The sequence below is a fragment of the Symphalangus syndactylus genome, chromosome 14 (assembly GCF_028878055.3).
Source record: "Symphalangus syndactylus isolate Jambi chromosome 14, NHGRI_mSymSyn1-v2.1_pri, whole genome shotgun sequence".
NCBI lineage: Eukaryota > Metazoa > Chordata > Mammalia > Primates > Hylobatidae > Symphalangus > Symphalangus syndactylus.
The window spans coordinates 41178075-41200663 of record NC_072436.2 but is presented as its reverse complement, the minus strand read 5'-3'; the positions used below and the strand labels follow the sequence as shown (position 1 = coordinate 41200663).

Here is a 22589-nt window from a genome sequence, read left to right as displayed (position 1 = left end):
TGCTCAGTGAATCCATCCATCCACCCACCAACCCATCCAACCATCCATGCCCCACCCTTCTAACCCCTTCCCCCATCCAGCCACCACTCTCCATCCACTGCCACCCAACCCAACCCGTCCACTGGCATCTAACTCTGTCCAGCCCCAGATCCCAGGCCTCCTTCCCTTCAGTCCTCATCTTTACATGCACCACTTACTTGCAAAGTTTCATTCCTAAAAATTAAAAAAAAAGTGCCAGGACTTGCTTTCTTAGAAGAAGATGGTGTCAAATATTGTCCCAAATATTTTTGATCAAACCCAGTTGCAGGTGGGGTTGAGGAGGAAGGGTTATCTTGTGGAATTCTGAGTATCTCTTCCTTTCTCATCCTGAACTTGGCTCCTAGTTTTTTATACTCTCCTTGTGGGTGAATTAAGAATCAAGACCAGGCAGCATTCTAAAGATAGTCCATGCCCGCTTGTGCTTGAGTGAGCTAGCAGGTGATCTCACGGAGCAGGAGAGACCTAGCATTTTCCCTAGTGTAGGCCAGCCCCTCATTTTAGGGGTGAGGAGACAGACCCAGAGAAGGGTGACACAACTGAGACCACAGAGCTGGTTGGGGGCAGTCCCAGTCCACATCACCCCCAACCCGAGCAGGCTCACTGCTGGCTCAGATGGCACCCAGGGACCTGCTCCCACACCACCCTCAGGTCTGGCCTGCTCCTGGGTCTCCTGGCAGGTGTCTGATTATCCATTCCTGGACTATTTTGCTCCCATTGGTTTTTCCCTCTTCTTCCCCTTTTTGTCACTGCAGCCCAACTTCTCTGCTTCCAGATACCTCTCTGGTCCCTGCCAGTGCACTGGTGGGCCACAGTTCATCTTGCCTGGGCAAGTCGAAGGCAGAGCCAAAGGAAACCGGAAAAAGAACTTTCAAAGCCTCAGCACACGCCATGACCTCGAGCCCCACCTCAGGATGAAGACCACTTACGGCGGGGTCTTGGAGAGCTGAGCTATGATGCGGAGGCCTGCCCCGGGGCTGGCTACACCATGCTGCCTGGCAGCCTCGCCTGCCTGACCCATCAGGCCAAGAAGTGAATGCTGCTTCTGGGCTCTCAGAACAGCAGGTAAAAGCTGAGATAGGCAGGAGATGGGCCAGCACCAGGACGGGGCTGGAGGAGCACACAGAATAGGCACAGAGCCTGCCCAGTCTGGGGGCTCTCCCTGTGCGACCCTAGCGACCCTCGGGGACTCACTCACCCGACTCCTCCTCGACTCCCCAGCGTTGTCCAGATCCCGCTGAGTAGCTCTTCGAGTATTTACGCTCCTGAAGGCTGATGCTTTATTATTCTTCTTTTTGATGGATTCCATCAGAAGTTTAAAGAATCTAAAACAAGAAGAAAGCCACAAAGCCCTGTGCAGTACCAGCATGTCCAGCCTTGCCCTCATTTCGGGGATAGGACGCCGAGGGATTCCCACAGGGGATTAGTGCATGAGATGGAGGCCCAGCCTCTCCTAGCCGCTCACTTTTCCCTACCCGCCGTTTTGGAACCGTCTCTGGCGTGTCAGGAACACCGGTTCCACAGCCCGACAGGCCTGGTCTCAATAGGTGCACTGCCACTCCCGGGGTATGAGTAGGACAGGCAGCTTCCTCAGCTTTAAGCCCCATTGTCTAGAAAATATGGGAATTACTATGTATTCTGCAATCTTGTTTGCTAACGATGAGAAACAACCCTATGTCTGATTCCTCTCACAGCACCTGGCAGAGTGGGTGCTTGGTGAAGGACAGTTGTAGGTGCCGCTGTGGTCGCCCTCTAACAAGGAAGGCAGAGTCTACTGTAGGAGAGGGGAACCCCACCCAGGACTAGGACCTTCCCCTGCCCACCACCTGCAGCATCTCCAGAAGGTGGTGTTGCTCTGGCCAGAGAATTCCCATCTCCTTGGTGTGGGAGCCCCAGCAATGTGATGAAAGAACAAGGACTTCGGAAGGGCTCATCAAAATTTCGAAGGGCAGGGATAACTTAGCTTGTGGCAATGAATCGTGTCAACAAGTTAGAACCACACGAACTTAAAAGAACCAAGCTGAAGCTCAGAACCTGGCCCCCTGCCACTTCCTCCAGAGCCATCTATTTTTAGGTCTTCTTAGGATCCACCCTGTCCCCTCCATACCACTTCTTTCCTCATGTAACCCCTTGCCTGTCTTTTCCAACAGGCCAGAATAGCACACCAAAAAGGGCTGCTTGTGACTGTGAGAATTGGGTCCCTCACACATCCAGCCAGCCATCCCATTTTCTCTGAGCGCCTATACTGCGCCCAGCATGTGCCAGCCCTGGTGGCAAAGCAAGGACGAAAAGACAGACTCCAGGCCCTCAAGGAGCTTAGAGTCTTCATTTGAAAAAGTAGGCAGGTCAAATGTATACTATTTTGCTCATTAAAAACAAAAGAATGCCCCTCATCTTCCCTAATATTATTATTATGTTTTTCTTCCCCCCCCGCCGCCCCACCCCGAGATGGAGTCTCTCTCTAATCCCCCGGGCTGGAGTGCAGTGGTGCGACCTCGGCTCACGCAACCTCCGCCTCCCGGATTCAAATGATTCTCATGCCTCAGCCTTCTGAGTAGCTGGGATTACAGGCACGCACCACCATGCCCGACTAATTTTTCTAGTTTTAGTAGAGATGGGGTTTCACCACGTTGGCCAGGCTGATTGTGAACTCCTGACCTCAGGTGATCCACCTGCCTTGGCCTCCCAAACTGCTGGAATTACAAGCATAAGCCACTGCACCCGGACCCCAATATTATTTTTTAACTTTTTAAAGGTATACGTGGTTTGCCCTTGGCAGAAAAAAAGCCCCCTCATCCATTAATCCAGAGAAGAGCTTGTTTACCAGGCACTGGGGACAGGAACAGGATGGCCAGATGAGAGGAGGCCGGGCTTGACTTTAGAAAGATACAATCCCACTGGAAAGAGGGGGCAGGAGAGATGTTTCTGTAAGGACAGGTTCAGGTTAAAGTCCTGATCCTGCCATAGACTGGAGAGGAGGGCCTTGATCTCATCTGCAACATGCGATCACTCTCACTCCGCGCCCGAGGCTACTGTGCAGAGCAGAGGAGATGGAATGAGGCGGAGTGGGGGTGCGGGGCTCAGCTGCTGCCACGCACAGGGCTGCTTCCCTCAGCTGGGTGCCCCAGCCTGTCTCAACTTGTGGCAATGTCACGGCTCTGATGTTTTCGCCCCCAGCATTTCACATCCGGCTTCAACTCTAACTGCCCATCTGCTCCCTCCACCCCGTGCACCCTCTGGGCCTTTGCTTGAGCGGCTCACTCTGCCAGTAACTTCCCTGGCCAATATCTACCTACTGAAGCTGTACTCATCCTTCAAGGCCAGGCCTCAGCAGCTGTAACTCCTCCAAGAAGCCCTCCCTGGGTCCCCCAGTTGGGGATGCTTTCTGCCTTCCCTGCCTCTTTTGGTGACCAGGACTTGTGGAGAACGTAGGAGGGAAGCAGGTGAGGAGGCAGAATGAACACCTGGTGAGTAAGTGGTAGGCATGCGACCAGTGTGCCAGTTTTCCTGGAGGTGCAATTTGCCCTTCTGTGGTTTTGCCAAGAGCAGGGGAACTAATGGCCCACAGTGACTGCCTTCTCAAGGTTGTGCAGTTCATCAGAATGTAGCAACCGAAAGGGAACAGGAGGGGCAGGGGCAGAGAAGCCTCCCATCCCACGTAAATAATTACGAACAGAGCACGTGACCCCTGGTGGTTTCTGAATGCTCCTGGCAACAGCTCCACCACCTGCTGTTTTGGAAAGTCAGATTCACAGAAGCTACAATTACAGACTGTCAGCTGGGTCTTTTCATGGCTGGGGACCAGAGGCCAAAACTTACAGCCCCTAACTCCTAGCTCAGTGCTCTTTCCACTTCACCTCCCTGGCCACCTGCCAGACAATTTACACAAACAGCCAACGTGACGGGTGCCAGTGCAGAGATCTGGGGGGCCTTCTACGCTTGTATAGCTCTACTAGGGAACCATCTGTCTCGTGCTTTTTTTCTCCAGGCTCTGTCAAGGGTCTCATGACCCCACAGCTGGGAGAAGGGAGGGTGGGAGCAAAGAAAAAGAAAAGGAGGGTGGCAGAGAGGAAGGAAGGGGGAGGGAAGGGAGAAAGGAAGGAGAAAAAGCTTCTTGGGGGTTGGCTGCTCTTTTTAAAGTGCACTCACACTTCCTCCCATTTCCTGTGGGCAGCCAGAGGCCTGAACGCAGCTGCTCTGCTGCCTGGGGCCTGACAAAGGGAGTCCAGACCGCACCCTGCTCATCTACTGCCTCATCTTTTAGCTCTGCCTAACCCCTCAGCCCCATTCTGCTGAGTCCTTGAGGCCACCTCCACCAAAAGCTACTGCGCATGGCTTTATTTATCATGGCTTTTCAAGTGCACAAGCAAAACACAGGGAGGAGTTGAAAAAGTACTTCACGGCTGGGAACAAGCCAGGGCTGTCCCTCATCAGGAAGAAGTCTTAAAAAGTGATTTCCTATTTTCAATTCCATGAGGTAATATAAGTAAAAAGAACCCCAGCATGGGCTGGCGACGGCCTCGTGCTAACCTACCTGCTGGGCAGGCCTGGGCCTCCTGTGAACAGAACTGGGGCAGAACATCTAACTCCGCCCACCCTTAGTTATTCTCAAGAGGCCATGAAATCCGAATTCCCATTTCCCAGAAAACCGCTGCCAGGCCAGCACAAACGCCCCCTGCACTTGGTAGTTACGTTCCTCGCTGTTAATTAAGGAGCCAGCAGGCGGGTGCACACAGCACTCCCCTGCCACTCTGCCCAGTGACCAGATAGCATGGAGGACCACTCGACAGAAGGAATGTTCTCAGCCCAGGCCGGCACCAACGCAGGTGCTCCTGAGGCCCAGCCAACAACAACTTCACCCAGGGCTCATGAACTGGGGCAGGAAGCACCTGGCCAGTGACCCCCATCCAAAGGACTGAGTTCACATCCAAGCTCCTCCACCCCAAGACCCACCATCCCAAATGCCACCTGCACAGAGGGTTGCCTCGAGGCCAGGCCCCATAAGGTGAGAGGGCAGAGGGCTGAGGGCAGAAAAGTCGTACTGTGTTGCCCACGCCTGCCCCTGTGACTCAGTGACGAATGGGCATGGCTCAGTATGTGTTTGTGGGATGGCTGAGTGCAGGGAGCTTTCTGCTTCTGCTCTGTCATTGCTTCTCTATCTGAGCAGCTCCCAGAAGACCCAAGAACTGGTCTAGATTAGAGGCAGTGGTCAGTGGCCTGTGGCCAGATCCTGCAACAGATGAGATCCATCTGGGCCTTACTGGGCTTTTAAAAACACATGAATTAGTTGCTGATGTTTAAAAGTCAGGAGACCTCAATTATATAAAAGCAAAGGCAAGTAAACAAGTGACCCAAGAAAGAAAAAAAAAGTAGGGGTTGGGAAGCTTGTTTTCTTTTTAAATCAAGATGTGGCCCCCCCGGCCTCCATTCCTGCATGGTAACAGGTGCCCCTTGACACAGGTTCCACACTCTTCAGTCTGCTGGGGGCCTCCAAGCCTGCTTCACTGGCCTGTCACCTGCTGGACTATGCAGCCTGTTTGTGTTCACACTTCACCGTCTAGGGTGAGTCAAAAGTGCTTCGTGGGCCCCTCCAGGCTTGCCCCAGTCCCCAAAAAGCCCATCCTCCTGTTCCCTGGAACTCAGCATTGTGGCCTCTGCTTTTCAAATATCTAACAGTAACTTGAACTTGAGACAAAAGTTCCTTTCCCTGCTGGACAGGAACTCGGGACAGGAACTCAAATTTCTCTGGAGGCAATCCTGGTTATAGAATGGAGATCTAACAGCAGCAAGCCACCCGCACATTGTTCATTATTCACAGAATCTGAATGTATCAGGAACCACATTATACTGCCTGGAGTAACATCCTAGCAAACATTAACAGCATGTGCTGCTCTGACACCACACAAGCACTGCTTTGATGGTGTTCCCTTCTCTTTACCACACCCACATTTCCATGTCTTAATGCCTGCAAGCCCCGGAAGATAAGAATCCTGACGTCAACCCAAGAGAAGAAATGGGCTCAGGGAGTGACATGTGGCTAATAAAGTCACACCCACAAGGCAGATTGGAGGTCAGGTTTCCAGATCAGGCTGCAAGGCCCTCTGTTTCCTAAACACTTCCCTTGAAGGGCTCATTTGGGCAAAGGCACTCAATCTCTAGGAGCCTTGTGGCTAGGTGCTTCCTGCCCCAGTTCAAGTGCATTCTCTGGGTCAATGTCAATGACAATCACAGCCTGAGCCCTGACCTTGTTTCCATGAAGCGCAGGATGTCCTCGGGTCTCAGGCACTTCTCCTGCTGGTAATATGCATGTGGCAGGAACTGAAACCGCAGCTGGTACACCCGGAATTTGTTCTGTTTTTCTTCCATACAGAAGGACTCCTGGACGTCAATTTTCTGCAACACCTGGAACCAGACAGACAGAGAGAACTTGACTTGTTCAGGTCCTAGGTGACTGTGCAATGTGAGTGGGTTACGAGGCCCAAAGGTTTACAGAGACAGCAGCTGAGATCACAGGCCAAACCCCAAAGAAACTCTGGTGAGCTATACTGGTGTGGATCTGCTGGGGGGCCCACAGCCTGCAGTCACCTCCAGAGAGTGGCCTGAACCTCCTAGGAGTGGCCTCAGAAGAGGTGGTAGGCAAACTCAGGAAATGGTTTATTTTTCAGGCACAGGAGGACGCTGTGGAACTAACGACTCTCTTAAAAGCTTCCTGATCCATCTCTGCTCACCACCTGGCAGAGACAGCTTATCTCTCATTGGTGGGAATCTGAGCCTAGGGTCAGAGCAGTAAGCAAAGCCTGTTCTTCACACATGGGGAGGATATAGGAACATGCCTTCACCACGTCTGCAACCCGGGAAGGAGAGACGTTACCTCCCCTAAGCACACCCTGGTGAGTGGCTTCTTGAGGCTTTTCACTCTCTTCAGGGCTTTCTTGGTGTTGAGCACAGGCACGCTCATCATGGGCGTCTTGATGTTGGCACTGGCCACCATGAGAATCTCCCGCAACCTGTCACAGAATAAGGGCACATCCAATCATGAGTGGCAACCAGACCTTCTGTTTGGGTGCAGCTTCTCCTAATGATGTCAGAGTTCTGAGATCTGAGAGAGGCCTGGGGATCTCACAGGGATAATATGCTAGATCACAGAATCCCAGCTCTGGTCCCGTGCGCAACAGTAAGGGACTCCCCTGTCAGTTTCCTCCCTGGAGTGCCCACTCCTTGTGCTCAGGGCTTTGTCTGATTCTTGTTTCCTATCACCTGTGCCTTGCAAACAGCAGGTGCCTGCTGACGCTTACTGAATGAACAAGCCATGCAGGGAAGGCAACTAGCACCCACCGTGCTCCTGCTGAGCTCAGCCAGCCCTCACTGCCCAGATGTATAGGGGGTCCCAGCCTCTGGCCTTCCACAGAAGGACCCCCTGAGGTTTGGAAAGTGAGGTACCTGTCCAGAGTCTTTCTGCTAGAAAAACGCAGGACCAGGGACTGAATGCAGATGGGTCTGACCCCACACTCGTTCCCCTTGTCCAGCGCATATATTTACCTGAAGGGCCAGGGCCCAGGGCCACATGGGGGCACGTTCTATGTGAATGGTTCCCCTGGAGTTGGGCAACCAGGCACCTTGTGTGGGGCTTGTTAACAATGTACGTTCCTGAGTCCTTCCCCCAGCAGTGTGCAGTCTCACGGGCATCCCCAGGAACTTGGATGCAGGAGTTGGCAGAGGGATAAATGGAGATCCTACCAGGCCTGGGCACCAAAGAATCCAGCTGGGCTCTGGAAATTCTAACCCTGATCTCCACTTTAGTGAGACCCTGTCCCTCTCTCACACACACACACACGCACACACACTCACTCCCTCTCATTAAATGGCTCCTTCTCCAAGAGAGGCTAGCACAGACCCCACCCCGTGCTCCCTTGTGCCCCACAGCTTGGAATGCCCAGGGTGACATTCATCTCGCCTCTGCCTGCAAAGTGGAAGGTGTTGAGGGTCATCTGGGTGGAGGGCTCTCCGATGCTCTGGGCAGCCAGCAGGCCCACGGCCTCGCCCGGCTCGCACAGTGAGCGCTGCCACTTCAGTTGCAGCAAGGTCCTCAACCTAGAGACGGCGGTGGGGGGTCAGGAGGGGGGGTAGTGGCAGGGGTCAGGAACAGATACCACAGACTGTCAATGCTGCCCGAAACCAGAAACCTGAAACCTCTACCTCTTTCTGGACTCGTTTTTCCTAGGCAAAAGATCCCTCTAATCTTCAAATTCCCACCAGTGACCCTGAGATGTCCTGAAATTACACAGCACAGATCTCAGCTGGGTGGCTGAAGCTCTAGACATTCATGCTTGGACTCTTCATATTTGCCCCTAGAATGTCACATGTCCACTCTGGGCCTGTTACCACAAGCCCCCTAAGCAGGAGAATTTCTGGGTTCATTATTCACTTTTTCCTTTATCCATTCTTTCTTCTCAATTACGACAATTTGGAGACAGCTTAAACCTCCTGCTATAAAAATTAGAAAGAGGTTCACTAAGCCATTATGGGGATGGGGGTGATGAGAGCGTTTATATTTTTAGTTAGTGCAAATGGCTGCAGACCACATCAGAAGTATTCATGCTGCACAATTCTGTAATTTACTAACCATTTTTCCTATGAAGCCTGACCCTGTAAGAACAGCCACTAGGAGCACTGAGCTACACTGTGTGTGTGTGTGTGTGTGTGTGTGTCTGTACTAGTGTGTGTGTGTGTCTGTACTAGTGTGTGTGTGTGTGTGTGTGTGTGTGTCTGTCTGTACTAGTCCAAGCTAAGGCCTTCAAATGGGAACCCAAAGCTCAAAGGATCACTGGATTAATCAGATCCAAGGCCTCATGAAAAGACAAGACCTGGTGTCCCTGGGCATGAATGACCTGCCCTGGGTCACACGGTTGGCAGCAGGTGAACAGCAACCAGATTCCCTGACTCTCAGGCAGCCCCACCCACCACACCAAATCCAAGAGAGCAGACACTGTCTGTGCAAGCCTGTCCTAGCAGACCACTATCCCTATCTTGGCCCAGATGGGGGTGTCCACTCCTGCCTGCCTGCACTTGTTCACTCCTGGGCCCTCGGGGCTTGTGCGGTGCCCCTGGCTGTCTTACTGCCCTCCCTCTAGCTGGAGTCTCAAACCCAGGAGGCATCCCTCTTCCGGAGTGGGTAGGGCAGGGGCTAGGACGCAGGGGCTAGGAGGCAGATTCTCCTGCACATGTTGTGCAACAAATCACTGTCAATACCTGTCGAGAGAAAGCTCTGATTTCTCATAACTCTTCTCTGTTTGAGCTGCCCACTCTTGACTGTAGTCATCAACCTTTGTTTCAAATGTTTCTGACACTGACGCAAAGTAGATGTCAGGACGCCAGACAGACAGACTTGGGTCAGGACAAGTGGCCGCCTTCTTCTGGTATTTCCTTCGGCTCTCCTCATCCAACTCATACCACATCCTCAGCATCTGAACAGAAGGATGGGTCTCAGCTATGTGAGAGGGATACCCAGTAGCATAAGAGGGATCAAAAGCATTGGCTTCCAATGAGAATAAAGGGAGACGGAAAGAAATCTGACTGCAGTGAGAAACCATCTCCCCATTTAAAACGGGGAGAGACTTCAACCTGTCCTAGGGTACCCTGCTTGACTACAAGCCTAGCAGCTCTTCATCCTGGCCCACTCAAGCCCAGGAAGGACGAGCATGTAATTTACTGAGCAAACTGGGCTTCTTTTAGAGTGAAACAGGAGATTGTTATGATTAGGCTAGGATAAGAGGCAAAGCCACGACTGTCTCAGGCCAGCTAGGATGCAGTCACTGTGCTGGATCCACGGTTATTTCTGGATCCAGGCTCTTTCACACGCTCTGTGCCCTCAAGGCTGTCCCAAAGTGACTGCTTCAAAGAGATCCCCTGCTTCCAGCTCCCAGGTGTGCTTGGCGGATGGGAGGCACCAGCAGCAGAGGGAAAGCCAGGAGGAAGGGGATCCTGGTACTTATCCCCAACCCCCCCTCTAGTGGGTCTCTACCCAGGGCTCTATCCAGTGGCCCTAGCACATAGCTGTCCTCTCCGTTTCTCATGACTGCTCCCCATTCCTTCATATCTGGGATCGTGGGGAACCCAAAGTCACAGGCCCCAGTTAGTTCCCCCAAACCCTGCCTATCCCCTTGTTAAGAGTCCCCACCTTACATTCCCATTTGAGAACCATTCTGTTCTGACTGACGGTGAACGAAGCTGGAGTTCATGATTCTACCTTCTCTTAGGAAAACAGCCCCTCATCCCTCACCCACTGACTAAGCCTGGACGTGCTGGACATTAAGGACACCACCTCCCTGCATCACCTCCTGAGTCCCGAGGCTGCGGCCATTGCGGTTTTCACTCTCAAGATTCAGGGCTTTCACAGCTTCCTGAATTTTCTGGGAATAACTCAAGAAGGCACCTCTTCTCAGCAGGGTGTTGGGGTGCTTGCTTTGCCATTTTTTGATAGCTCTGAAGTGGCGGAGAGCTTTTTTGGGATCTGCTCTGGATAAAACTTCATGGAGATGCTGTGATTTCATTATCACCTAAACAAACAAACAAACAAACAAATCACACACATGAGATCAAAGAGATGAGGGCGTGACAGAGGGCCATGGAGCACAAATTCAGGGGACCCAAGTAGCTGGTGTGGAGCCCTCATGATGGGGCCGAGCACCCACTCTCAGAGAGGCTGAGCATCCATTGTTAATCAGGGCCCTCACTTTGTGCAAACCAGATTTGGGAACCAACGGTCTTGGGAGCAGAAGGAGACACAAGAAAGAAAGCAGCACACTCAGAGCCCCTCCAGGAGCACAAGGGAGTTTCTGGGAAGAAAGGAAGAGGGGAAGAGTGATGGCCAACCTCGGGGATAGGAACCAGGATGGAAAGGACTCAGCACCAGAGCACAACCCTCAATTCTACCATCAGCTTGATGACCTTGGACAGGTCACATCGGTTTCAGTTTCCCTATCTGCCAAATGAGGTAACTGCCCAGTCAACAGTGATGGTCACTACAAAGGCATTAAGGTATACAACGAAAATCATGAGTTTGTGTCTGATGGGCCCATGTTCAAATGCTGGCTCTGCCACTAACCCATTGTTTACTTATGCTTTGATACTCAGTTGCCTCAGCTGCAAAATGGGCAGAGTAATGCCTACTTCCCTGGGTTGCAGTGAGGAGGAAAATGGATAGTATTGATAGTGTGCTTTAGCTGAGGGCCCCGCACGTGGCAAATGGCCCCAAAGAGTAGGTATTATTCCAGAGGTGCTCGTGCCCTCCAGCCACCTCAGGTGATGAAAGTTCACAGGCTTTGAAATTGTCAAGTGTTTCAGGGCATTGACCGGTGTCTTATAAACCCTTCCCACTCTACTTTCCAATGGCCACTTGGACTGGGTTGCAAAGCTCAGTGCATTCCAGTTCTCTAACCTCAGTGGGGGAGGCCCACTGCTCAGCCCCCAGGCTCCGGGGTCTAGCACACTACCTCGTAGTTGCTGGCCAGGAAGGGGAACTGCTTGGGCTGCAGGAATTGTGTCTTGGGGATGTCCAGGCCATCCTCCCCATACAGGAACTGCACCACACTGCCGTCACTGTCACGGACCGTGAGATCATACTGCACGACCAGTCCCTCCAGGTGCTTGATGATGCACCTGTAAGGACATCATTGGCTCAGTCTCCGCCAGCCCATCACCTTCCCAGGGCAGCCTCTGATGAGGGTTGGGGGCAGTGGAGGGGAGGGAAAGGGGGGCTGCTGTTCTGCAGGCAAACAAGACTTCAGAACAGGCTGGATCCAATGCCCCAGGATCTGGGCTTTCTCCAGTGTCCCCAGCCAGAGGCTGCATTTCCTGATGGTTTTCTAAGAGGAGGAGGCTGCAGCCATGTTACTGAGAGGCTTGGCTGCCACCCCTAGACCTGGGCTTCCATCTAGCCCCAGCTGCTGAAATGACTGCCTGACCCTACACTCTTCCCACAATGCAGAGCTCCCCAGAGACCAGTGTCCTTAGAACCACAAGGCGGGCGAAGCAGGGGAGCTGTCAAGCATTCTTAAACTTGGTCAGCCCACGGATTGCCAAGGACACTAAGGCGTATTGGGAACCACATGCTGATGTGAATCCCTCCGCTGGCGGCCTTTCTCCTCAGTTTTATCTCAACTTCTCCTGCTCTCTGCCCTGGTCCTAGCCCCTTTGCTTACCTCTCCAGACACTCTGCCTAGGTTTCCCCTCCTGCCACCCTAACGGGGCTTCCCAGGAGTCACTGTCCCCCCACCCCAAGCTGTGGGGACAGAGCTCAACATTAGTCACTACTGTCTTGGCAGCTGAGCCTTCCAGGAAGCAAGACAAGCTTGCCACTGCCGAAGACCTTCTCCCACAGCCATAGCTTCCCCCAGGGAATGGCAGACCCTCAGAACACAGAGCCCTTTGTATACGCCTCTGAGCTCATGCGAAGGGGAAGAGTGTCTGCTGCTTCCTGTCTCAGACCATTCATGGAAACTTTCCAAAAGTTTTTTCATCCAAGGAATCTTAAACGAGCTGTTGATATAATGTGAAAGACGACGGGATGAAGGGCCCTGGCACCCTACCTCAAGGGGCACGGCAGATACATTTTACCTTTGGAGATAGCCTGAGCGGCTGGTTTTCACAGCAGTGTCGACCAGGCCCTCTCGTCCTGCCATGCAGTGGAAGAAGAACTCCTGAAGAGAATGGACCCAAGTCCCAAAGGTGACAGTGAGGACAGGGTGCTTCCTGAAGGGCTCAGGCCAACACCTCCAGCAGCCTTTCCTGACCAGACAGGCCACTCCCTTTCCTGATCTCCTAGGACGTTTTGACCTCGACAGCTACAATAGCCCCCAGTGTCTTCTGCCCTACCCTGTAGGGCAGTCATAGTTCACCTACAATTAAGCCTAGAAATGAGAGAAAAAGCTAAATGGAAAAACCAAAATACATACAGGAGGTTTGATGCCGGTGAGGAATCTGCCAGTGACAAAGCCACCAGCCCTGGGGGTGAACTCATAAGGCTCAAAGCAGGGCAGTGACTTGCCAGACGCCATCAGCGGGGGTCTCCGACCTTCCAATTCAATCTGGCCCAGCAGGCAGGAGATCTGGAGGACAGGAAACCCACAGGAAACTGAAGATCCACGTGTGTTTAACAGTGCTTTGTCCCAGCAGGGAAAGTATAATCTGACCTTGAAGAAAAGCTGCATGGAAACTGAGTTCTTGAAGGCTAACCTACATTTCTAAACAAACCAGGAAGCTTTCATTTTAAGAAAAAAAAAAAAAAATACCTTCCTTTGGTTGACTGATCTGGATTTTCACATTTGGGGTCAGTTGAAAATGGGTGCTATCTATAAAAGGAGCCATGTCTCAGAAGCATCTCATGTTATACCTGTAAGGGACTGGAAGGTCCTGATGGGGGAAAGAGAGGCCTGTAGGAAACAGCCATTTACTGCGATCCTCACATTCTAGAGTCAAAAGGGAACTCAGGGCCGGGTGTGGTGGCTCACATCTATCATCTTAGCACTTTGCGGAGCTGAGGCAGGAGGATCCCTTGAGCCCAGAAGTTTGAGACCACCCTGGGCAATACAGGGAGACTCTGTCTTATTTTCAATTAAAAACAAAACAAAACACAACAACAACAACAAAAAAATGGGAACTCAAGCTACTGAGCTGTTTGCTTAGAAAGCTGCCTGTTAATACTCTCAGTGTGTTGGTGATAGCGGTATATCTAGGTTTCGATGTAGTCGGGATTTCCTAACGGCTTTCGGCCTTTCTGTTGTCACACTCAACAGACAACAGGGTGGGCCTTTAGACCCTCTCAAGGTCATCAAGGTTTAAGGTTAAGAAACCTCTAGGACAATGTTTATAATTTAATATTAAGAAAAGATTGGCCAGGCACGGTGGCTCATGCCTGTAATCCCAGCACTCTGGGAGGTCGAGGCGAGAAGATCACGAGGTCAAGAGATTGAGACCATCCTGGCCAACATGGTGAAACCCCGTCTCTACTAAAAATACAAAAATTAGCTGGGCGTGGTGGCACGTGCCTGTAGTCCCAGCTACTCGGGAGGCTGAGGCAGGAGAATCTCTGGAACCTGGAAGGCGGAGGTTGCAGTGAGCCGAGATTGCACCACTGCACTCCAGCCCGGTGACAGAGCAAGACTCCATCTCAAAAAAAAAAAAAAAAAGAAAAGATGAAAAGATCATGCAAAATTACGTGAAAATTGTATGAGTATACATAATGTATCTATACAACGTGAATATATGCAATAGTACAGTTTGTAAATTTATAATATGTATCTACGTTATACATATCCCATCTGCATATTCATAACTACATCTGCCTTTAACATTGGCATGTTAACAGTGGTTAGCTCCTATAGTGATTTCTACACGCTTTTCTCTTTTTCAGTACTTGCCATGTTTCATAGGGAACAAACCGAAACCACCTCCTGCTATCCCCCGCCTTTGCTGACACCTGTAAAGCTGCCAACCCGCCTCTGCACATACCTGCATCGTGTTCACAGTTGAACCTTTGGCTCCTGACTGCACCATCATCTGCAGGCTGTTCTCTGGGAACTGTCTGTGTAGGCCAAAAGGCATGCATGCCTGCAGATTAAATCAGCACAGTGGTCAGTGACTTCACCTCCTTTAAAAATCCCAGAATCAGGATGTAAATCCAGGAGGCAGAAGCAATACAGCCAGAATATTTATTCAGACCTAAGTACCAAATCCCACTCGAGGTTAGAGAAAGCCTCATTCGGCATTAATCCTTTCCTGGAACCCCTGAGAGGTCAAACAGGTGCTCCCTGCCCTGCACTCGCTGGACTTCCTCTGCCAGGATCCCTGAGGTTTCATTCATTGGCCAAAGAGCAGCAAAAAGGGAGAGGGAAAAGGAGAAGCAGAGGGGCTAGCAGATCCAGTTTGTGATTCTAAAAAGAAGCTGGAGAAGAATAAACTTTAAGGTGATGCCCTTGATTTGCCCAGCAGAGCCTGGCCTGGGTCCTCTCCCAGTGTGAATACCAACATCCGCATCATGTCACATTTAGGAACATGCCACCCAAGCCCCATGTAGGAAGCTCTGTCTTAGCTCAAGAGCCAGCAGAACCAAGCATGCCCCTTCAGGGGGATCCTGGGGAGATGCTGAGAAGGGGGCTCTGAGTCTGGGGCTTCTAGCCTGTGCCTGGAATTCCACAGACTCAGCCCAACACAGGTCAGGCAGAGCCTGGGTGGGCGGAGGTGGTGGGAAGAGGGTAACTGGAGGGACAAGCAACCATTCTGAGATGCATCTGAAGACAACTTCCCTACTCCTAGCATTCCCAGTCAGCCCTAGAAGCTGAGCTTCCTGGTTCTCAGGGAGGTGCTAGGAAAGCTCCTGTCAACAAAACCCCTCAAGGATGGAACCTGTCCCCATGTGAGGTTGGTCTTCTCAGCAGCCTAAGGGATGCTAAAAGCCAGGCAAGAGAGCACTACAGACGAACTTTGACTTTCGATGAGCGTTGGCATTGCCTCCTCCTCCCCACTCCTCAGGCTGGGCCCCAGGGCCCAGGAGGCAGGGTGAGGGCCAGGCCAGCTCCTCCAAGCAGCAGGATGGAGAACCCTGGCTCTGGGGCAGAAAGGCAGAGAAAAGCAGGCTGTGGTTTCAGCTCGTGCAGAGATTTCCCTCTCCTTTCTCAACTGCCCAGGAACTGGCTTGGCATTGTGTACTAGTAGCTCCTGAAGCCTCTCTGCAGCCATGTGAGGTGGTGCCCCTCACAGCCCCACTTCCAGGTGAGGAAACCAAGGCAGGGACCGGTTATCTCACTTGCCCAAGGTCACACAGCAAGTTCAAGGCAGAGCCAGGACTGGAACCTGAGCCTTCACTTCTGGCTCCGCTGCACGAGCAGCAGGGGCGATCTGGGTCCCTCACCCTGCTTATTCACCCCTGGTGGCCCCATTCAGCCCCTTTAATGCAGTCACCCCAAAATAAAAACATTTAAAAAGAAAAACAGCACAAAGCATTCTCTCTCGGCACTATTCCCAGGCCTGTATAGACCCTAACTGGGGCAGGGAACAATGCCCTGGGCCCTTCAAAACAACGAGTTCTACCCATCCCACCTCGCGTCTCACCTAGTCAGCTGTTAAAACAGCCAAAGTGCTCCGTAGGGCCTGGGCGAGAATCAAAATGTAATTTCTAAAAAAATCAGCGTTCATAGTGGTGGGGATAAATGCATGCAATGCTGGGCTAACCTTGTTAATCTCATTGCTGTAATGGTTCACTTCCTCCTTGAACTTCAGATCAATCATGTTAAAATCCCTCTGGTCCTTGCCCAGATGGGCATCCTGCCATTTTCCTCGGACCTCATCATATGATGCGGCTTCTGGCAGGTTTAATGCAGCCCTGACAGCCTAGAATGAGATCAGAAACACATCGGAGGCTGAGGCCAAACGAGGAGGGTGTGGGTTTTGACTCGGCACACACTTCACCCCTCTAGGGCAGGCCACGGCCTCGAAGTCCCTCCTTACCCGGGGCCTGCAGTGGGTGGATTCTTCAATGATACGTTGCCTCTTGACATCTGCCTTTGGCTTCACCAAAATGTCTTCCACGCCTGTGAAGTGAAACAGACAAGCTTGTAGGGGACCTCAGGCCTGATTTCTCCCACCAGACTAAACTCAGTAAGGCCAGAGCACAGAGCCCAGTGCCACAGATGCAGGAAATACCTGAGTAATGAAGATGATATTAACATTATTATTAACAGATTGCCAGCATCCCTTAGGTGCTTACCAGAGCCCAAACCTTATAATCCCCATTTTACAAATGACAAAACTCAGGTTCAAAATTGGGCTACTTTCTTGTGGTCATATGGGTAGAAAGTAAACTCAGGCCTGGGTCCCAAATTCATGTACTTAGCCACCAGCTATACTATCTCCATTCCACAGATACGTGTTGGATGAATAGGCTGAAGGTGAAGAAGAGGTTTTGGATGAAAAGATAAGCTCAGGGAAAAGAGAGAGAGAGACAGAACATCTCAGTCTGGGGTCCCAGAAGTCACATGTCACAGGGGCCACCCTACGTAGCTGAGTATACCTGTGTAGGCACACACACAGACACACCCAAGCCTGGGTGACAAGGACCACCACCGCAGGTCCCTCAGCATTGCTTCAGGAGGATGACAGCCTGGGTCACTTCAGTGAAGCCTGCCCTTCTGGCTCAAAGGGTTGAGGAATTCCTCATCCTGGGCAGCAGTAGGTCTTTCCACATCAACTCTTGTTCAAACTAGTGTTTTTTTTTTGTTTGTTTTTTGAGACAGAGTCTTGCTCTGTTGCCCAGGCTGGAGTGCAGTGGCGTGATCTCGGCTCACTGCAACCTCCGCCTCCCAGGTTCAAGTGATTCTCCTGCCTCAGCCTCTCCAGTAGCTGGGACTACAGGTGCACGCCACCATGCCTAGCTAATTTTTGTATTTTTAGTAGAGACAGGGTTTCACAATGTTGGCCAGGATGGTCTCGATCTCTTGACCTCATGATCCACCTGCCTCGGCCTCCCAAAGTGCTGGGATTACAGGAGTGAGCCACTGCGCCTGGCCAAAACTAGTTCTTTTCTGTGACTGTAAGTGCTACTGGACTCAAAAGTCCCTCAGCCAAGATCTGAGTGGGAAGGAAAACAGCAGGTGTACTGTTCAAAAGATGGGGCTGAAATATTTGGAATTCCTAATGCAAGGTCCTGGAGGGCTTCTAAGAACATGTGTGAACAGAAGGGGAAAGAAACAGTTCCTCTGTAAGCAGTCCACACCATGAAAGTGGGCATTCCCATGGGGTCAGCTCCAGGCCATCTAGCTGTGCCCTTTATGGACCCCGCTAGCTGAGATGGGCTGGAGTGAAGTCAATCTCTCGCCTGTTCCCCCTTGTAGCCCCACTCCCAGCTTGGCCCTGCTTCCTCTTGCAGCCCTGAGCCTCTGGATCATCTTCACACTCAAGGGACCAACTGCTCTTTGTACCATGCACTGAGCAGAGCTAAAGCCTGGCACCTTTGTTAAGTTTGTTCCTCATGATGAGCTGGGTGTGGGATCTTCCTCTATTTTTGTTTCAAAAGCGCTCTGATTTTTTCTAGTTAGCAGAAACCCTTGTGCTTATTCTAGGTCACCATTTGAAATTGAAATATACATTTCATGAGGTGTAGTCATCATGCTTCACTTTCTTTGGTTATCCTGGAAGGGACTCTAGTCTGGTTCCCAACTGGAAGTGGGTGATCTTGGACACAGATGTCCCCAGAAGTGGCTCAGGTCTCTTAGTGGAATTAAGATGGGGGAAGGTGAGTTTCAGCTGGCAAACAGACTTAACTTATAATCCTTATCCTGGTAAAATAATGGGACATATAAGCCAAGATGTTTGTTCAAGGATGCTCATCCCAGCAATAATGTGAAAATCTAGATGCAGCCTAAATGTTTAATTATAGGAACTGGTTAAATAAACTATGATATATCCATAAGAATGGAATAATCTGTAGTTACCAGACATGAGGATGTAGATTTGTATTAGCTGATCCCAAAGGACGTTTATAAATACATTTGGACATTTGGTGGGTGGGTGGGTAAGGGAAGTAGAGTATGTAGCGTAGGATCCCACTTTTTCCAAATGTATTTGTACTAGAAAAGTCTAGAAAAACAAACATCAGATTACTATTAGTGGTTATCTCTGACAAATGCATGCTGGGTGATTTTAAATTATCTTCACGTATGCTTTTTTTTTTAACCTTTCCATAATTAAATATATGAGGCCGGGCGCGGTGGCTCACGCTTGTAATCCCAGCACTTTGGGAGGCCGAGGCGGGCGGATCACGAGGTCAGGAGATCGAGACCATCCTGGCTAACATGGTGAAACCCCGTCTCTACTAAAAATACAAAAAAAATTAGCCGGGCGTGGTGGCGGGCGCCTGTAGTCCCAGCTACTCGGAGAGGCTGAGGCAGGAGAATGGCGTGAACCCGGGAGGCGGAGCTTGCAGTGAGCCGAGATCGCGCCACTGCACTCCAGCCTGGGCGACAGAGCGAGACTCCGTCTCAAAAAAAAAAAATAAATAAATAAATAAATAAATAAATATATGATACAATTAAAATAGAATAAAATGTATAATGCAGGCCCCAGTGTGGGCCAATGAACAAACTCTAGCTGCAGCAGGTGCAGGTCCACAGGCCCGACGCTGAGACTCCTACTCTGTCTGCACACGAGTGGGTCTGTGAAGCAGAGGAGCCTTACTTCCACCACGAACCAGACAACGCCTATGCACACTGCGGTGCATGCCTGACATGCAGCATCTCGCATCCCCCTAACGGGACTGTGGAAGGGCTGGACCCTGCTCTGTGTACATGGAGGTGCAGCATCCTCCGTAAGCCTGGCCAGAGGCTGAGCCTTTGGAGAGATCTGATCTCAAGCCCACACTAGAAGGGGCCAGGTTACTGCTTCAGGGGAGCCCCAGGGCAGTGAGCCCAGCACTCACCCAAGGTGAAGCCTCTTTATCAAAGCCATTTTCCTAAAACAGCGTGCTCTCATTTCTGGGGTGCAAACAAGGTAGTTCCTCTTCCTGTCTTAGGATCACCCTGACAGGTTTGCCCAGCATAGTGTTTCCAAGAGTGCTGATGGCGCCGCTGCAGTGGGAAGGTGTGGGCAGTTCTTTTGCTCTATCACCCAGGCTGGAGTGCAATGGCGCAGTCTTGGTTCACTGCAACCTCTGCCTTCTGGGTTCAAGGAATTCTCCCGCCTCAGCCTCCTGAGTAGCTGGGATTACAGGTGCATGCCACGACACCTGGCTAATTTTTGTATTTTTAGTAGAGACGGGGTTTCTCCATGTTGGCCACGCTGGTCTCGAACTCCTGGGCTCAAGTGATCTGCCCACCTCGGCCTCCCAAAGTGCTGGGATTACAGGTGTGAGCCACCGCGTCTGGCCGGCAGTGGGCAGTTCTGACAACAGGGAAGCCCCTCTGTGGAGTGGGATGGGCCCCGAGAATTCTGAAAGGGCACTTGTGTAGCAGGGAATGGGGTTGTACGAGTATGAGAAATCAGTCCGAGGACAGAACCCTGTAAAGGGAGGGGTTAGGAAAGGAACAGAATGGAAATGGGCACAAGGGTGCCGTTCTGCACTGTGAAGGGGAATAAACACTGGCTGTGGAGGAGAGGGGTGGCCAAGTGAGGGCGCCCTTGTAGGAGGAGCCTAGTTGCTTCCCAGCTTCTTCCCCGAGAGGACACAGAAAAGCATTTCTAGCTGCGTAATGTAGCACACATGAAGCATATGGTCTATAAAGGAAAAGAAACCTGGCAGTTTTGGGGGTGAATGGACTATCTGTTAAGACCCTGTGATAAAGCGTGGTGCACTGGGGACCTGGAAAGACTTCTGCAATGGGAACACGCAGAGGCCTTGGAAATCTTCAGTGTGGACGGCTCTCTCTGCCCTGGGCCCGGGAGATGGCCAGACGGCTGCGCTGACTGGTCACTGCCCCAGGGCAGCGAGCCTGGCACTTACCCAACGTGAAGCCTCTGTAGAGCTGCAGGTAGGCAGTGAAGAGGCGGGCCAGGCAGGTTAGAACCTTGCCGCTGGTCTCGCCTCCATAGATCTCATAGCAGCAGTGGACCAGGCCGTAGGCAGAGCTCCCGTAGTGCGCCTTGTCCAGCACTCCGCAGAGCAGCTCCCCTTCCCTGATGATCACCTGCAGAGGGCAAGGCCACCAATGCCGGGTTGCGGGCGATGCCTCCTGTGGGAGCCACCCACCCGCTACTCCGTGTGTGACCCTCGTTGTACAAGTCCCTCTACTGTGACCCGCCTAGAATCCTTCATGGAAAAGAAGTAGGGCATATGTGAAACTAGTATTTTCTCCCTCTATATATTATTATTTTTTAATATAATGGAGGCAAGCATATACAGACCAGCATATACAGTTCCCTTCAGGGACTATACCACATAGACACACACACACTCACACTCTTTCTCTCCATGTGTTTTATATCCCCTACTCCCCACACCCACCCATGCTGACTTGAGGTCAAGTATCCTTGACAAAGACCTGTGACTCTGGACATGGGAGCTTCTAGCCACGAGGTCTTCCTGAAGTGGTGAGCTTCAACCTCGTAACTGTGCCTCTGGCCTAGGTACTTCCTCCCTTGAACCCTGGGAGTAACAACAAAATCTTCCTAACATCCTCTAAGGCCTGAATGTGGGTTATTCAGGCCTTCAGGTTACCCTCAGAGCTGGGTTAAAGCATTAGAAGCTAATGAAAAGAAAAGCATTTCTAGCTGCATAATGTAGCATCCATGAAGCATATGGTCTATAAAGGAAAAGAAACCTGGCAGTTTCAGGGGTGAATGGACTGTCCATTAAGACTCTGCGATAACATGTTGTGCACTGGGGACCCGGAAAGACTTCTCCACAGGGAACACGCAGAGGCCTTGGAAATATTCAGTGTGGACAGCTCTCTCTGCCCTGGACCTGCCCTTTTGCGGCCTGGTTCCTAAGGCTCAGAGTTTGGGGTGTGGAGTCTTACACCAGTTTATCTCAAGCCACTCAGCAGTCTTGCGGGAAAACAGGACTCTGCGTTGCCAACCTTTGCATAATCAATTTCAGCCTTTTTGCAGGAGAAGCCTTCCTAAACTGCTTGTGAGTTTTATACTGAGGGTCAAATGCTGGAGATCAACCCTAAACCTTTCCAAAACAAAAGCTGACACCAACTCAGGCACAACGCCTTCTCTTCTGAGGCACAGTACCTGCTTCTGTGAATGTGCCTCCATTTCTGTCTCCGTTTTAAACCAATCTGTCTAACCCCAGGACTACAAGTCTCCACTCCACACAGCTGGACAGCCATACCTGGGACTTGCACATTGAGTCAGGGTTAAAGCCAGGAATGGATTGAGGAGTTTCCTTCACCCAGGCTTTCCCGGTGATTTTTGCCTTTCCAGATAAATTCAGTGGGATGTGGTCCTCTGGGATTATATTTATGAGCAGCGTTGACACAACCTGCAAAGAAAAAGAGGACAAACTGATGGCAAAAAGAAAAGTGATGGCAAAAAGAGGACAAACTGACGGCAAAAAGAAGAGTTGAGAACTTCCCTTTTAGGACCTCCTGCCCTCGCAATGCCATTTCTGATGATCTCAGGTATGGCAAGAAAAACAGACAGGTCCACTTCCATAGGACAAGGTGATCTCAGTTTTTATTTAAACCAATGAGGAATGAAAACAAAAATACACGAGAAAGAACTTCACTGGGATTTTTACTCTCTAACATAGTTCTTAAAGTGAATAATCCCCTAGACTTGAATTAAATTCCTAAATAGACCAAAGGAAGGAGAGGAAAAAGTAAAGTGTTTTCATTTTATGCCACATACTCAGATATTTCTTTACTATGACTGGAATTAATTATAGCTACTGAAAGGCCAAGGAATCTTTCCCCGGCCCCAGTTGGATCCCTCAGAGGGGACATCCACCCAACAAGCAATTGCTAACAGGAAGCCAAGAGAAGCACGTTCTCAAGCAGCTGCTCTGCAGAGAGCTCAAAGGGACACAGCTTTATCTGGAGATAACCAAAGTTGGCTACAGA

The 22589-nt window shown here is 51.1% G+C and overlaps 1 protein-coding gene and 1 long non-coding RNA gene across 4 annotated transcripts in view; one reads left to right on the top strand and one right to left on the bottom strand.

The window, feature by feature from the left end:
• Window positions 1-22589, bottom strand: part of LOC129461651 (DNA-directed RNA polymerase I subunit RPA1-like) — a 66534-nt gene that overhangs the window by 7836 nt on the left and 36109 nt on the right. Inside the window, exons 10-23 of one of the 2 annotated variants that reach the window (XM_055240877.2) lie at window positions 21860-22009; window positions 20525-20708; window positions 16540-16622; window positions 16264-16422; window positions 14545-14643; window positions 12990-13142; window positions 12652-12734; window positions 11529-11694; window positions 10371-10592; window positions 9286-9500; window positions 7963-8127; window positions 6908-7046; window positions 6281-6438; window positions 1235-1361 (exon numbers count right to left, since the gene is read on the bottom strand). In XM_055240877.2, the coding sequence (XP_055096852.1) occupies window positions 1235-1361; window positions 6281-6438; window positions 6908-7046; window positions 7963-8127; window positions 9286-9500; window positions 10371-10592; window positions 11529-11694; window positions 12652-12734; window positions 12990-13142; window positions 14545-14643; window positions 16264-16422; window positions 16540-16622; window positions 20525-20708; window positions 21860-22009 (2103 nt within the window). The remainder of the gene's footprint in view (window positions 1-1234; window positions 1362-6280; window positions 6439-6907; window positions 7047-7962; window positions 8128-9285; window positions 9501-10370; window positions 10593-11528; window positions 11695-12651; window positions 12735-12989; window positions 13143-14544; window positions 14644-16263; window positions 16423-16539; window positions 16623-20524; window positions 20709-21859; window positions 22010-22589) is intronic. The other variant, XM_055240878.2, reaches the window with a different exon arrangement.
• On the top strand, window positions 771-14551 carry LOC129461653 (uncharacterized). 2 transcript variants are annotated; one of them, XR_008650639.2, is made up of 5 exons: window positions 771-1101; window positions 5497-5598; window positions 6407-6571; window positions 6702-6926; window positions 14447-14551. It is a non-coding gene; the product is annotated as an uncharacterized lncRNA (long non-coding RNA). The 2 variants fall into 2 exon arrangements; XR_008650638.2 differs by lacking the exon at window positions 771-1101 and adding an exon at window positions 4185-5041.